Here is a 16,007-nt window from a genome sequence, read left to right as displayed (position 1 = left end):
AGAGGTGCACCCGAGCGCCCTCTTCTGGGAACCGGCCGCTGTGAGAGTGGGTAGCGGTGGCGGCGGCGGCGGCCGTAGCCGTCGCCGCCGGGGGGCGGGGAGCCCCGGCCACTGAGCCCCTCCCTGGGGTGGGGCTCGGCGGAGACTCTGGGCGGCTGGGGAGCCGGGCCCTGAGGAGAGCGTTGCCCTTGCCAGACTCGGGCGATGGGGCCGAGAGCCCGGGCCCTGGCGCGGGGAAGGTGACCGCAGATTCCGGCGGTAGGCGGGCTGCCAGCTCCCCTCGCCCCAGCATCTCGCCCTCTGGAAGCCCGGGCCGCGAGGGCAAGGGCTCCCCGGGCCGGCGCCAGCAGCTTCCGAAGCAGCTGCGGCGTCGCGGGCGGTCTCGGAGGCAGCAAAGCGGTTGGTGGCCGTGGCGGCGGCGGCGGCTGGAGGGGCAGCAGCCGGAGCCGCGACAGCTGGGGCGGCGGCGGCGGCGGCGGGGCAGCTCCCCCGGGCCCTCTGTGGACCCTCCCGAGCGGGTGGCGTCCTGCGAGCGATGCCCGGAGGCGCCAGAGCCCTCTCCGTCTCCCCTTCCCCCTCGCACACGCCGAGCCCGGCAGCGGCGGAGGCGGCGGAGGCAGCGGCCGCGGCGGCGGCGGCGGCGGCTAGGGGCCATGGAGCTTGAGAACCTCTTGGCCAACACGCTGCTGCTGAAAGCGCGCCAAGGTGGGTGCACAGGGGCGCCCGACGCCCCGCAAACTCAGATCCTTCGAGGAGCCCCGACCCTGACCGGGAACCCCGATCCCCTCAAAGCCCCGAGCCACCGTCCGCTCCGTCTCACTATTCGCAGCGGCCAGACAGCGAGGGGTCAGCTTGGGTGCCTTAGGCTGCTCTGCGCGCCGCCCTGCCCCCCTCTCAGCACCTGTGGGCCCAAGTAACGGTGGCCTGCGCCCCACTCTTGTCGGTGTGAACCTGCTCTGTCCTGCAGCCTCCAGTGCGTCAGCACAGGCTGGCGGGGTCCTGTCCTGGGAGGAGGAAGCCAGACCACCGAGTGAAGCCGGCAAGAAACAGCCGTGCCTTTGCGGTCTTTAAAGGACGAAGAAGACGATCCTGTTAACGACCCTAAGCGAGGACCTTCCATTAGTCTTTTTGGACTGTTATTTTACATTTATTTATTTTTGAGAGACAGAGTGAGACAAAGTGAGGGGGGGGGAGGGGCAGAGAGAGAGAGGGAGACCCAGAATCCGCATCAGCCTCCAGGCTCTGAGCTGTCAGCACGGAGCCCGACGCGGGGCTCCAACTCACGAACTGCAAGATCGTGACCTGAGCCGAAGTCCGCCGCTCAGCCGACTGAGCCAGCCAGGCGCCCCTGGACTGTTATTTTAGCATAGCTTGTTGGTTTTGAGGTTTGATCTGACTTGGTTTTGAGGCTTCGTGGTGTGTGGAGTGGGTTTTACCAGGCGGGACGTGGTGGCAGATTCAACAGTTTGGTACGAATCCAGCCTCATGTCCACGAAAAGGCACAGTTGACCCAGCCCGTTGGCTCAGAGGTGGCCCTGGCCCCGACCGTCCTTCTTCTCTTGCCTCCCAAGAGAGTGGAGAGCTGGCGGCACAGCTACCCACCTGCGGTTCTTCAGCCCCTTTGCTCCTACCGAGTGGGTGACGGAGCAGGTGCCTGGTGTTTGTGCGCGATGGCGGGAAATGGCCGCCGGAGGTACCACGTTGGCCACGACTCCGGAGTGAAGACCGCATGGAAGGAGTGCTATGCACAGTCTCCCAGGGCTGGAGTCCCATCCTGGGCGCCCGTGTCCGTGGAGTGGTCCTCCTGGTCACTTGGGATGCTTGTTGGGAAACATCAATAAACTCATCTTGTGATTGAAATAGTGAATAACGTTCTGTGAGAGAATTTAATGTGGAATACAGCTATTTCAGATCTTTGGGTTTTGTTTCCTTTTTAATGCTCTCCCCTTCCCATTTGTGTCAAAAGTGTGTTTTTAAGAGGAAAGAGCTTCATCAGAAAGTGCCTGATTTCTCAACTCAGTGGAGACAACTCAGAAACGGTCAACAGGAGTTCTTGAAGTAAGAGTGACAGGTGCAGAGAATTAGCTACCTAAGTTAGGTTTACATAGAAGGATCCAGAATTAAGAAGTAGTGAATTTTTTTGTTTTGTAAAGTGTTTCTCATATTAAGAGTTGAAAACAGGAAATTCATTTTCTCAAATATTTTTGTGTGCTAACTTGCATTCTTAAAAAAAAATTTTTTTTTTACATTTATTTATTTTTGAGAGACAGAGCACAACTGGGGGAGGGGCAGAGAGAGAAGGAGACCCAGAATCTGAAGCAGGCTCCAGGCTCTGAGCTGCCAGTACAGAGCTGGACAAGGGGCTCAAACTCACAAACCATGAGACCGTGACCTGAGCTGAAGCCAGACGCTTAACCCACTGAGTCACCCAGGTGCCCCTAACTTGCATTATTTTGAATAGAAGAGTGAAGATGGGTGGGAAGAAAGTGGGTCTTATTTTTCTGTTAAGGCAGCGGGAAGTCCCTGAGAGCAGTACGTTTCAGTGGAGCATTTGACTGTGTTTCGTGTTTCTCACTTTGAACTCCAGATTGGTCATAGAAGTGAACCATGATCCTGGGCACCCCAGCGGCTCAGTCTGTTGAGTGTCCGACTTCGGCTCAGGTCACGGTTTCATGGTTTGTGAGTTCGAGCCCCGCGTCGGGCTCCGTGCTTATAGCTTGCGGCCTGGAGCCTGCTTCGGATTCTGTGTCTCCCATTCTCTCTCTGCCCCTCCCCGGGCTCATGCTCGGTCTCTCTCAAAAATAAACGTTAAAAAAAAAAAAAAAAAAAAAAGGTGAACCATGATCTGTGGAAATCCGGATCTGTGGAAACCCATACTAAACCTGTTTTCTTTCCATTGTACCGTCCTCTTTGAGTATAATGTACAAAAATGGACTGTTATATCGAGCAGATTTCCTTACAGTGCTGTAGAGGTTAGGTGATGAGGTGAATATAAGGGCTTTGTAAGTGCTAAATATTTAAAACCAGTATTTCCTGCCATAAAGCCTAGGACTGCATACTTTCAAAAGAGTTTTAAATTTTGTTCCTTAAAGTATTAAGCCGTCATGTGATTCTTACAAGGTCTGCCCTGTCAGCAGATAGTGCTTACTCCTGTGTTCAGAAAGAGTCATTCTGTCAGTGTGGTTGATGCTCAGAGAAGTTGAATATGAAATATCAGAAATACAGGACTATAGGGGCGCCTGGGTGGCGCAGTCGGTTAAGCGTCCGACTTCAGCCAGGTCACGATCTCGCGGTCCGTGAGTTCGAGCCCCGCGTCGGGCTCTGGGCTGATGGCTCGGAGCCTGGAGCCTGTTTCCGATTCTGTGTCTCCCTCTCTCTCTGCCCCTCCCCCGTTCATGCTCTGTCTCTCTCTGTCCCAAAAATTAAAAAAAAAAAAAAAAGAAATACAGGACTATATGCTGAGTGTTGGTTATAACTGAGGGCTGTTCTTCCAAGTCAAAGCAGCTTATTTGCTTTAGAAGCTCCTAGACTGTCTCCTAGCAAGGGTCTTTTTGGACATGTGTGTTCATGGCTGGTTCCTCATGTGTTTCTGGCGCACGCATTAGAAAGTTAACGTTTGAAAGGAGTGTACATAGCAGAGCAGTTATATGTTGGCCTTGGGAATTACACTGTTGGCTTAATAGTATGAGTGAGGCCGTTTTCTCGATTTGTTTCAAATAAATTCAGTGTCTTTTTCTGGTCTCCAACAGATTTGTTTAAAAGAAAAAAAAACAAAGAGGATTTGTTAAAACCATTCCTCCTTTTCAGGAATGTTGGGAGATAAAGCTACATCGACAAAGTGGTTTGTCACTCTGCCAGCACACTTTAAGTGGGCAGAAAATGGGGGTGCCTGGGTGGCTCAGTCGGTTGGGCAACCGACTTCAGCTCAGGTCATGATCTCACGGCCTGTGGGTTTGAGCCCTGCATCAGGCTCTGTGCGGACAGCTCAGAGCCTGGAGCCTGCTTTGGATTCTGTGTCTCCCTCTTTCTTTGCCTCCCCCACTCACACTCTGTCTCTCTCTCAAAAAAATAAACATTAAAAAAAAAGGTAGAAAATGATCATACTGTAAATAAAATAAAACACAGAATCACTGCTTCCCCCCCACCCCCAACTTTTAGGATTTTTTTTTTTCTCCTATATAATACATCTGTTAGGCAATTTGTGACCTTTCATAGCTCTAAATGATAACCTTAAATTGTTTACATCATACTTATAAAGAGACATTCGCCCCATTTTCTCTTAGAGAAACTGACAGCGTAAATAGAGAGGGAAGAATAAAATATATGTATGTTTAATATGGATTTTGGCCTTTTACATAGCAATTCCATTCTGATTGCAGATGATAGTGTTATTCACCAGTTGTTTTTTTAGCATCTGACGCATAGTTAATATCCCTGTTATCATTTTTTTTAATGTTTTTTAACGTTTATTCATTTTTGAGAGACCGAGCATGAGTGGGGGAGTGGCAGAGAGAGAGGGAGACACAGAATCTGAAGCAGGCTCCAGGCTCTGAGCTGTCAGTACAGAGCCCGATGCGGGGCTCGAACCCATGAACTGTGAGATCGTGACCTGAGCCGAAGTTGGGCACCCCATCCCTGTTATCATTTATGCCCTTGTTGAGGCTCCCCAGGATTTTGGTTGCAAGGAATCTCTGGAAATAGCTTATAAACCCTTTGATTCCAGAGGTATAGTAGCCAATATTTGTGTTTCCTTCATTGCACTTAATTTGATCCCACACCCAAGAGCTACTTAGCGCATTTTTGTTGTAAAAAATAACTTTTGTATTCATTTGGACGTGTTCTTGAATGCTTACCATTCCAACGTGTGCAGTCGGCCCTCCTTGCTTTTTTCTTGCTCAATTCTTTCCACCCTTCAGAATCCAGTTTGACTTCCTCTTTGTAGCTTGCTCTGTTCTTCCAGCTCAGGGGCGTTCTCTGCCCTTCGGAAATTTGGAACTTGGGGTTCACAACAGCATAGTCAATGATTCTTTTCCCAGCTAATTTGCAATCTTTGTATGGGCAGGGCATAGCTCTTACCTTCATTTTTTATCCCTTTCAGTGCTGGCTGGCCATATAATTGGTACTTGGTAAACAACTGGAGATTAAGGGGGTGATTTGTTATTTTGCTAAATTCAAGAAAGAGGGGGTGAAATTCATGTTGAAAACAAAAGGATTGGTTGGACTTGGAGCGAATAAAGTGTGTTCCCAGCTTGCTTAGAGACTAGTGGTTGATAATGGTAGCTAACATTAGTGAGGGTTTGCTCTGTCCAGGCAGCATGCTAAATTCTTTAAGGGCATTATTTCAGCTAGTCCTATCCTTCATTCTCCTAACCCATAAAACCAGACATAATAATTCTACTTCACAAGGTTAGAGGATTGCTTGTGATAATGTGGCACAGTGCTTGGCGCTCAGAAAGTGCTCAGTAAATAGTAGTAGTTGTGGTTGTAGATTTTGTTGTTCTGTCCAGTGTCATAATGAAGAACTGGTACTTTAACGTGCAATTGTGTTAACTGACCTTGAACCTGGCTCTTTGTAGTCTGTTCTCATTCTTAGATTTCCCAAAAGCATAGCTTTCCTCTTCCTAAATTCTTCCATGCTGGAGGTGCTTGAATCTCATTTATCCTTGACCTTTGTTATTTCTCATGTCTGTGTCTTTGTCTCTATTTTCACCTAGAAACCACCCCCACCCCCCAGCCCCCACCCTGATGGTCTTCTATACCTCTTCAATTGACTGAGGGCAAGAATTTCCAGACTTTTTTCCTCCTTTTTCATCCCCAGTGCTGCTAGAACACTCTTTCTAAAACACAGATTTGTTCTCTTAATCTTCTGTTTAGAATTTGGCCTTAGACTTCCATTCTGGGTCAAGTATAAACCCCTTAGTGCTTCATGGCCCACAGGGTCCTACCTGACCTCAGTGACCTGCTCTTCTCTCCTTGTCCATTTGCTGCTAAGTGTATGTGACCACTCGATGCCTTCCTACCCGGTGAAGTCTTGTTCTTCTTTCATGTTCCGGCTTGGGTGTCTTTTCTGGAAACTTCGACACTCCTGCAAGAGACTTGATCATTCCATCTTTTGTGCCACTGCCATGCCCAGGATGAGCTGTTACTGCACTGGGCTGATTCAGGACAGCTTGGGTGTCCCTTTCTGTGTCACCAGCATCTAGCACTGTGCTAGCTCCCAGCTCTACAAATGCCAACTGATGACTGGGGACAAAAGAGCACATCTCAGGAATTCTTTCAATACTGGTGATAACCAGAAATCAAGGCTTCAAACCAAGTGTCTTTTTAGACTAGTGATCTGGAACTAGTCTGGATTTCTGGAACAGAAATTGAGATTTTATTCAATTTTTGGAATGTCAGTTGGCTCCATACTTCGAAGTGGTGAGTAGTTCTTATTTCATTTTGAATTTAATATTCTTGTTTTTAGCAAATCAGTATTAAAATATTTAATTATACCTATAACGCAATCTGTAGTTCTCTCAATGTTTACATGCTCATCACTAGCAGAGACAGCAGCAGGGTTAGCCACAACTAGTCAGGATGTTAGCAAAAGGCCATGCCCGTACATTTTCCTTTTAGAGGGTAAACTCTCTGTTTTTACCAAATTGAAAGAGTTTCTAGTTCAAAGAACACATGGTAGTACTACCTTTCCTGCCCCCTTACTCCTGTGCTGATTGTCTCACTTCCTGGCAGAGACATTGTGCCTGAGTGTTTGCATGGTAAACCTAGATCTCTTCTTGTGAGTTGTTTGGAAGACGATGCTAGCACATTTGCGAGGTTGACAGGCTGCTGAACTGGTAGCATCCCCCTCCCCCCACCCAGGGGCAGGTGTTTATCCCCTTTGACAGATGGGGGAAGGACAAGTGAAGTGACTTGATCGAGGTCACGTCACTAGTAAATGGGAGTGTTAGGTTTCAACCCAGGTCTGTCTGGCCCCAAACTCATGTTCTAACCAATCATGTGATGCTGTCTGTTGAAAGACTTCCTCAATTTACTGCTTCAATGGAAATGAGTTGATGTTTTGTATTTAGCTTCTGGCATGAAATTAGCTTTCTAGATGTGGGAGTGTCGCTCCTCGCCTGGTTGGACAGCATGAAAGCACAGTTGACGGAAGTTGGGATGTGGCAGGGGAGGGGGGGGGCGCGGTATTCTCATCTAACGAGAAGTCCAGAGACGTTGTCTGTGTTTAAGCAACGAGAACTAAAGAGCCAACAGCATTGTTCACTGAGAGGGAGCCTAAACCAGATCCGAAAGTGATGGTAGACGTTTGGCGATGGGGCAGGGCCTTACTCACTGTGAGTCTGAAAGGAGGGGACTTGGAGCCCCCTCTCTGCTCCCTGTTTTTATTACATTTGCCTTCCATGCTTGTGGTCTTTCCTTCAAGTTCTCCATTGGGTTAAACACAGTGTGTTTCCTCTTGAAAGGACAGCCTGCTAATGTCCCCTTGTAGAGCTAGGGACAGAATTCTCTTTGAGCTGATTCTGTTCCACTAATTTAAAGTTTTCTAGGGTGCCTGGGTGGCTCAGTCGGTTAAGTGTCTGACTCTTGGTTTTGGCTCAGGTCATGATCTCACAGTTCCATGAGTTCCAGCCCAGCATCGGGCTCTGCACTGATGATGCGGAGCCTGCTTGGGATTCTCTCTCACCCTCTCTCTCTCTGTCTCTTTCTCTCTCAAAATAAATAAACTTAAAAAAAAAAAAGTAGAAGAAAAAGGTTTCCAAACAACCTAGATTAAAAACATCAGAGAATTATCAGACTGTAAAACTTTTGCTCCTGAAGGACATGGAATATTATCTTACTGTTTGGGCAGCTTGGGCTGCCGTAACAAAATAACGCAGACTGGGCGCTTAAACAACAGAAATGTTTTTGTTCTTTGTGTTTTTTGTTTGTTTTTTTATAGTTATGGAGGCTAGGAATCCAAAGTCAACTTACCAGCATTGTTGGTTTCCGGTGAGGACTCTTTCTGGCTTGTACAAAGCTGCTTTCCCCCTGTGTCTTCACGTGGCCTTTCCTCTGGGTTCACACTGAGAGACAGCAGTTTTCTGGTGACTCCTCTTGTGAATACACCTGTCGGATTAGAGCCCTAACTGGCTGACCCTTCCTGAAGACCCCATCTCTAAGTACGGTTTACACTGGGGGTTAGGGATTCAACATGTGAGTGTGAGGGGGAGGAGATGGGATACAAATCAGTGTATAATGCTGTTTTAATTTGCATTTTCCCAATTAAACATCTTTTCATATTGAGGGTGATTTAGCTTTCCTCTTCATGAATTGCTTCTTCATATCTTCTGCACAAATGAGGGCAGAATATCTTACTGATTTATAGCAGTTTTTTATATAATCGGGATACTAAGTACACATGGCACAAATCTCCCATTCTCCCACCTGCTCTATTAGTTTTCCTATTGCTGCTGTAACAAGTTACCACAAAAAACTAAACGGCTTCAAACAACACAGATTTGTTGTGTTACAGTTCTGGAGATCAGAAGTCTGAAATGGGTCTCACTAAGGTAGCATCAAGATGGCAGAAGGGCTGTGTTGCTTTCTGGAGCTTCTAGGGGGAATCTGTTACCAGACAGAGAACCAGTTCTGAGCTCAGGTTTGTCTGCTTTCTCAAAAATCAACACTCGAGAGACCAGTACCGATGGGAAAGGTTGCATCAGTCAGGAAGCCGGCAAGCTGGGAAGACAAGTGGACAGACGTCTCAAAGACGATCTTCCCTGTCCAGGCCAAGTTGGAAGGTTTTCGAGGGGAAGGCACAGGAAAAGGGAGGGGGGCTACATGCAAGAGAAGCAGGTGCTCACGCAGTTAGTCAGTGGTCTGTTGGCATGACCTTGAACAGACTCACTGGCATCAGTGGCAGCTGTTTTTGAAGGTGGTCAGCCTTACCTTCTGGAAAAGTTTGGTCCTTCACTCCTCCAGGCCAGTGGTCTGCAAATCTCAAGGAAAGAGGTTAGTTCTGCTATAGACCAAGGGAGTTAGGTCAGCACACAAGGAGCACAAGAGCTTGAAGCGAGTTAATCCTTAATACAGGTGGAGCGCTATTAGAGGTTCATTTTGGAGGTTCTGTGGGGGAATCCATTTTCTTGCCTTTTCCAGCTTCTGGACGCCACCTGCACACCTCAGCAATAATCAGGTGTTAGCAAAGACCTGGAGTAGCTGCAGCTACAACTCTCCCGTGCTGCTTGGTGGAGTGTGAAACAGGAGAACCGTTTTGGGAAACTGGCCGTTTCTAATAAAGTTAAACACCCACCTGCCCAGTGACCCAGTGATTCTCTTTCAACATATACCCAGTAAAATGGGCATATGTCCACAGAAAGTCTAGTACAAGAATGTTTGCAGCGGCTTTGTTCATAACAATCTCAAACCGGAAACAACCCAAATGTTCATCAATAAGAGGATGGATAAAGACATACTGCTACGCGTAACGCAATGTGGTGGTAAAAAAAGAAAGAGCTGCCAGTATATGCAAGAGCACAGGCCGGTCTCAGGAGCATCATGTTAAGGAAGAAGAATCAGGAGAGAGAACAATCCTTAGTGGTTCCAGTAGTATGAAGTGAAATTAATCCACAATAATACAGATCGGGATGCTGATTGCTTTGAAGAAGGGAGGGATTGTCACCCAAGAGGCAAGAGGGAACTTTATGGGATGATGAAAATGTGTATTGATCCTGCTGGTAATTATGAGGTTGTAGAGCCATAGTGTTAAGATTGGTGCATATTATTGTGAAAATTGTGTCTGTTAAAAGGTGTTGTGGGTTTTTTTTTTATAAGGAAGAATTTTTTTATAAGTTAGGACCTCTCTGCTCCCTAAATGTTTGGTAAACCTTTATGAAACTGCCTGAGGTTGGTGTCTCCCTCATCCCCCATCCTGACCTTCTTGCCTAGGAAGCAGGGATAGGGATGACTTTTTATTATCAATTTAGTTTCTTTAATACTTGTTGTGATATTCAGGACCATTTCTTTTCAAGGTAGATTTGGCAATTTATGTTTTCTAAGAGAATTTTTTAAAATTTAGTTAACACACGGTACAATATTGGTTTCAGGAGTCAAATTCAGTGATTGATCACTTACAACACCCAGTGCTCATCACAACAAGTGCCCTCCTTAGTACCCATCACCCATCTAAGCCCATCCCCCACCCCATCCCACCATCAACCCCCAGTTTGTTCTGTATCCTTAAAAGCCTCTTGTGGTTTGTTTCCCTCTCTTCTCTCTTTCGCCCCTTGCCATGTGTTCATCTGATTTGTTTCTTAAATTCCACACATGAGTGAAATCATAGGGTATTTGTCTTTCTCTATTTGACTCGTCCTGCTTAGCATAGTGCATTCCAGCTCTATCCATGTTGCAAATGGCAAGATTTCATTCTTTTCAATTGCTGAGTAATATTCCATTGTATATATTTTTACCACCTCTTCTTTATCCATTCATCAGCTGGTAGACATTTGGGGTCTTTTCATAGTTTGGCCATTGTTGATAATGCTGCTATAAATATTGAGCTGCATGTACCCCTTCAAATCTGTATTTTTGTATCCTTTGGGTAAATACCTAGTAGTGCGATTGCTGGATCATAGTGTATTTCTATTTTTAGTTTTTTGAGGAGTCTCCATACTGTTCTCCAGAGTGGCTGCACCAGTTTGCATTCCCACCAACAGCGCAAGAGGGTTCCCTTGAGAAAATTATTTTCACCTAAGTTCTCAAATTTATTTGGCACAAATGTTATTGGTAACATTTTCTTGCTATTTTTACAATTGCAACTGTGATATTTTTAATTTAGAATATTATTTGTGTGTGTCTTTTATTTTTATTAGACTTGTAAAAGATTTTTGTTTTATTAAACTTTTCAATGAACCAGCTTTTGGTTTCGTGTGCTTTGCTGTATTATGTTTGCCTTCCAGGTTATTAATTTTTGCTTATATTGTATTCTTTATTTTGATTTGCCTCTAGCTTCTCAAGTTGAATGCTTAACCTATTACTTTTTAAACTTCCTTCTTTTATAGTAAGTGTAAAACTCTTAAGTATTGCGTTAACAGGAGCCTGCAAGATTTAAAAAAAAATTTTTTTTTCAACGTTTTTTATTTATTTTTGGGACAGAGAGAGACAGAGCATGAACAGGGGAGGGGCAGAGAGAGAGGGAGACACAGAATCGGAAACAGGCTCCAGGCTCCGAGCCATCGGCCCAGAGCCTGACGCGGGGCTCGAACTCACGGACCGCGAGATCGTGACCTGGCTGAAGTCGGACGCTTAACCGACTGCGCCACCTAGGCGCCCCTGCAAGATTTTTTTAATGTAGGTTTTTCATTTCAGTTATGTTTAGTGATTTTCATTGCGATTTCTTTGTTAGACCTTGATTATTTGAATGTGATTTTTAAGAAATTCTAAACTTGTGGCACCTTTTTAAATGATCTTTTTTATTGGTGGTAATTTAATTATATATGATCAGAAGATACGGTGTTAAGGATAATAATGTTTTGATATTTGTTGAAATATACCTTGTGGTCTGTACGTGGTCAATTTTTATAACTGTTTTTACCTGTCCCGAGGAGGAATATGTGTTTTTTATTTGCTGGGTAAGACCCTGTACAATTATCTATTAGGTCAGATTTGTAATATTATTATATAAATAGCCTCTATTTTTATTGCTTTTTGTCTGCTTGATTAATCAGTTTATGATAAAGGTTTGATAAAATCTCCCATTAAGGCTGTGGATTTATCAAATTTGATTTCCCTAATTTGGTTGATTTTTATTTCAAGACACTGTTAAGTATTTACTACTTAATGATTTTGGTATCTTCTTGTTGGTTATTATTTTTTTTATTACTATGTAAGGTGCATCTCTATCCCTACCAGTGCATTTGCCTTAAATTGTATTATCATCTGGCATGTCTGTTATTATACCTGCTTTTTTTTCTCTTGCCCCCGCTAATTTTTGCTGTTTTTCTCTGCCTTTTGGTATTTTTTGAATGCTTCAGATGTCTCTTGTAAACAACATCCCGCTGGATTTTGCTGATTTATCCAGTCTAATAATCTCATTCTTTTAGTACTTAAGTTTTTAGTCCCTATTTTACATTTTATGGGACTTTTTTTTGGTATGTATTTTGCTACCATTTTTCCTTTGGCTTGATAGTCTTATATAATCATAATAGCTAATATTTGAGTATTTGAAATGTACAAACCTCTGTTTTTATATAATAATTCATTTCATTCTGATGACTCTTTAAGAAGATAGTTTTAGTAATTCTGTTTGCAAATTAAAAAAAAACAAACAGTCCAGAGAAGCTAACAGCTGGGCCCAGATCACACAGCAAGTGAACAGTGGGGTCAGATTAAATCCAAGCACCCTGGCTTTAGGTCTTATAATCATGTGCTTTTCAAATGCCTTTATTACCTGAGAAGATATGTACCTGTGAGATGCGTGTATAATATAAAGCTTTCCAAAATTATGGCCACTACTGGCTATAGTAATGCAGTTGAACACAAGCAAGAAAGATTGGGGAAAACTGCAATACTGATCATTTATATTCATCTTTGAACGTAAGTGCAAATGATTTGAAACCAAAAAAGCAGCAAATAGCCCTGTGCTTTGTTTATATTTTATCATAAATGCAGAAGCATTTCAAAATTAAATTAGTTCAAAGGAATCTTTTCTTCGTTAAGCTTGAGTTTAAAACATCAGAGATGAACTGTGATCTTGTGGGGGGAGGGGCAGAAAGGTCGTCCAGTCTCCAAGGTCTGTTGTTTCCCAGAGGGGGCCACTCCAGCATTTGAAGACACTAGGTCTGTCGAGACTTCATTTTTCTGTTTGTAAATTATTTTCCATGACTTGCTTACCTTATAGGAATGATAGGTAGTTGAGGTTGTGTATGAAGAACATTCAAGGCTCTTCATTTCGCATTATGCATTGGTCAACTTGAGTATTACAGTAACATAACCGCAGGAAGGAAGAGAAATGATAATCACAATGGTTCCATTAGTTAATATCTTAAGTGTGACATTTTTTATTTGAGATTTTTTTTAAGTTTATTTATTTTGAGAGAGCGTGCACGGGAGGTGCTGCTCCGGTTCACCGGCATGTGTGCCCCAAGCCTGCCGCTATGAAGTGAAAGTTTCTGTCCTCTCACAATTTAATAATTGAAGCTCTAATCCCCAGTGTGATGGCATTTGGAGGTAGGGCCTTTGGAAGATAATTGTGGTTGCATTAGGTCATAAGGGTGGGGGCCTCATGATGGAATTAGTGTCCTCATAGAAAGAGGGAGAGACATGAGATCTCTCTTTGAGTGCACGCAGCAGGGAAAGGCCATGTGAGAACATAATGAGAAGATAGCCATCTACGAAGCAGCAAGAGGGCCCTCACCAGTCAGTGAATCTGCTGGCGCCTTGATCTCTGAGAAGTAAGAGAACTCTGAGAAGTAAGTGTTTGCTGTTCAGGCCCCCCAGACTATGGTATTCTGTTATAGCAGTCCAAAGTGACAGAGACACCTGTGGAGACCCCATTCTTCTCTCTTTCACCTGGTGATATTCTTCTTCAGACCAAGCCAGGGAGCGTTGTCTAGGGAGAAGGGGGTCTTTTGTGGCCATAGCTTACCCAGGTGGCACAGGGTCTGTCTGTGTGCGCTGCTACATTTAGTGAAATGTGGATGATGCCCTGTGTTTGGATGTGCATGGTGTGAGCACTACTGTGTGTATGTCATTTACTCTTTAAACTGGAAATTGTTAGTGAATTATGTGCTGGGTTCTGAGCTCTCCCCTCCACCACTTCCCTAAAACCACCCTTGTCCAGATCACCAGGGTCAGTTCTCAGTCCTCATTTTACTATGCCTGTGGGCTGCCCTTGACATAGCCCATCATGGGGGTTTCCTGAGTCAATATGTCCTTTTAGACCAGCCTCTGTGTTTTTCTGCTGTTTCAGTGCTTGTCCTTCTCAGACTGCTTGAGTGGTCACCCCTCATTCTCTGGACCTCTTCACATGGAAGTATTCTGAAGGCTCAGGCCGTGGAATCTCACCTTCGTTATCCACACTCACTCTCTTGTGATCTCTCAAATTGAAATCCGCAGACTGGACTTGTCCACTGCACTGCAGCTCATTCTCCACTTGCCCACTTGATATTGCCCACTTGACTTGGAAAACCTCATAGGTGCATGTGCGCACACACACACACACACACACACACACACACACACAGTCAAAACTAAACTCTTGACACCCACGTACACCAATTTTTTCCTTCTGTATTTCAGTTAATAGCCAGGCCAATAATCTTGTAGTTGACTTTTAACTCCTTACTTTCAATTCCCCACATCCAGCCCTCGGACAAATATTTTTAGATCTCCCTTCAAAATATAAAGAATCTGACCTCTCATTGCCTCCACTGCTTTCAGCATGGCTCAAACCATCAACCTCTCTCACCTGGAAGACTGCAGTTGACTGCTACTTGGTTTCAGCTTTTGGCTTTCTGACCTTATAGTCTGTTCTTAACATACAAGCCAGAGTGATCCTATTAAAATTTAAGTCAAGATGTCATCCCTCTCCTTTGAACTCGTCATGACCTCCCAGACCAAGCAGAGTAAAAGCAGATGTGTTGGAATTATCAGACCAGGAATTTTTTAAAACTGAATATTCTAAGTGCTTTAATGGAAAAAGTAGACACCATGCAAAAACGGATGCACAACATAAGCAGAGAGATGGTAATTCTAAAAATCAAAAGAAATGTTAGTGGTAAGAAAAAACAAAACAATAACAAAGAATCCTTTTAGGGCACATGGGTGGCTCAGTTTGCTAAGGATCTGACTCTTGATTTCTGCTCAGGTCATGATCCATGGTTGTGTGATGGAGTCTCATGTTGGGCCTTACACTGGGCATGGAGCCTGTTTAAGATTCTCTCTCTCTCTCTCTCTCTCTCTCTCTCTGTCTCTCTCTCTCTCTCTCTCTCTGCCCCTCCCCCCGCTTGCTTGTTATCTTGCTGTCAAATAAGAAAAAAATTTTTTAACGTTTATTTTGAGAGACAGACTGCGCAAGCTGGGGAGGAGCAAAGAGGGAGAGAGAAAATCCTAAGCAGCCTCCACGCTTAGTGCAGGGCTTGCTCCCACAAACCTAGGATCATGACCAGAGCTGAAATCAAGAGTTGGATGCTTAACCAACTGAGCCACACAGGTGCCCCTAAATTTTTTTTTTTTTTTCAAATGAAGAATCCCTTTGATGGCCTCATTAATTGATTGGACAGGGCTGAGGAAAGAATCTCTGAGCTTGAGGATAATAACTGAGAATTCCTAAAACAGAAGCAAGGAGAAAAAAAAGACTGAACAAAATTAGGACAGAATATCCAAAAACTGTGGGGCAACCACCTGTAAAAGGCATAACAGGAATGCTGAGAGGAACAGAAAGAGAAAGGAACAGAGGAAGTATTAAAAGTAATAATGACTGAGACTTTACCCAAATTGATGTCAGACACCAAGCCACAGACTCATGAAGCTCTGAAAACATGAAACAGGATAAATACCAAAGAACTACACCTAGGAATATCATCTTCAAACTTCAGGAACTAAAAAATAAGGAAGCCATCTTGAGAAAAGCCACAGATAAAAACACTTCATCTGTACAGGAGCAAAGATAAGAATTATATCCAATTTCTTCTCAGAAACCATGCAAGGAAGAAGACGGGAGTGAAACACTTAAAGTATTGGGAGAAAAAACTCACCAACCTAGAATTCTGTACCCCGTGAAAGTATCCTCCAAAAGTGAGGAGAAATGAAGACTTACCCAGACAAAAACCAAGGGAATGTGTTGCCAGTAGACCTGCCTCTCAAGAAATGTTAAAAGAAATTGTTCAGAGAGAAAGAAAATAATATACTCAGAAACTTTACATATAAAGAAATGAAGAGCATCAGAAAATGAATAAGTGAAGGTAAAGTGAAGATTTGTTTCTCTTATTCTTAATTGCTCTATCAGCTATCAACTAACAGGGAACAGA

General features: G+C 44.4%; 1 protein-coding gene and 1 long non-coding RNA gene across 7 annotated transcripts in view; both read left to right on the top strand.

Annotated features, from left to right (window-relative positions):
- Positions 1-8: 8 nt before the first annotated feature.
- GRK4 (G protein-coupled receptor kinase 4) overlaps positions 9-16,007 on the top strand; it is a 96,287-nt gene continuing 80,288 nt past the window's right edge. For 5 of the 6 annotated variants that reach the window (XM_058719653.1, XM_058719654.1, XM_058719649.1 and 2 more), the window contains exon 1: positions 10-705. In XM_058719653.1, coding sequence (XP_058575636.1) covers positions 654-705 — 52 coding nt within the window. In that variant the 5' untranslated portion in view covers positions 10-653. Of the gene's footprint in view, positions 706-16,007 lie in introns of all 6 variants that reach the window. The other variant, XM_058719651.1, reaches the window with a different exon arrangement.
- LOC131506041 (uncharacterized) lies at positions 3,439-10,894 on the top strand. The gene is made up of 2 exons (XR_009258699.1): positions 3,439-8,159; positions 9,139-10,894. It is a non-coding gene; the product is annotated as an uncharacterized LOC131506041 (long non-coding RNA).

Source organism: Neofelis nebulosa, chromosome 3, assembly GCF_028018385.1.
Source record: "Neofelis nebulosa isolate mNeoNeb1 chromosome 3, mNeoNeb1.pri, whole genome shotgun sequence".
In the NCBI taxonomy this organism is placed as follows: domain Eukaryota; kingdom Metazoa; phylum Chordata; class Mammalia; order Carnivora; family Felidae; genus Neofelis; species Neofelis nebulosa.
The sequence above is the reverse complement of the archived record's forward strand: the minus strand, read 5'-3'. Positions and strand labels throughout refer to the sequence as shown.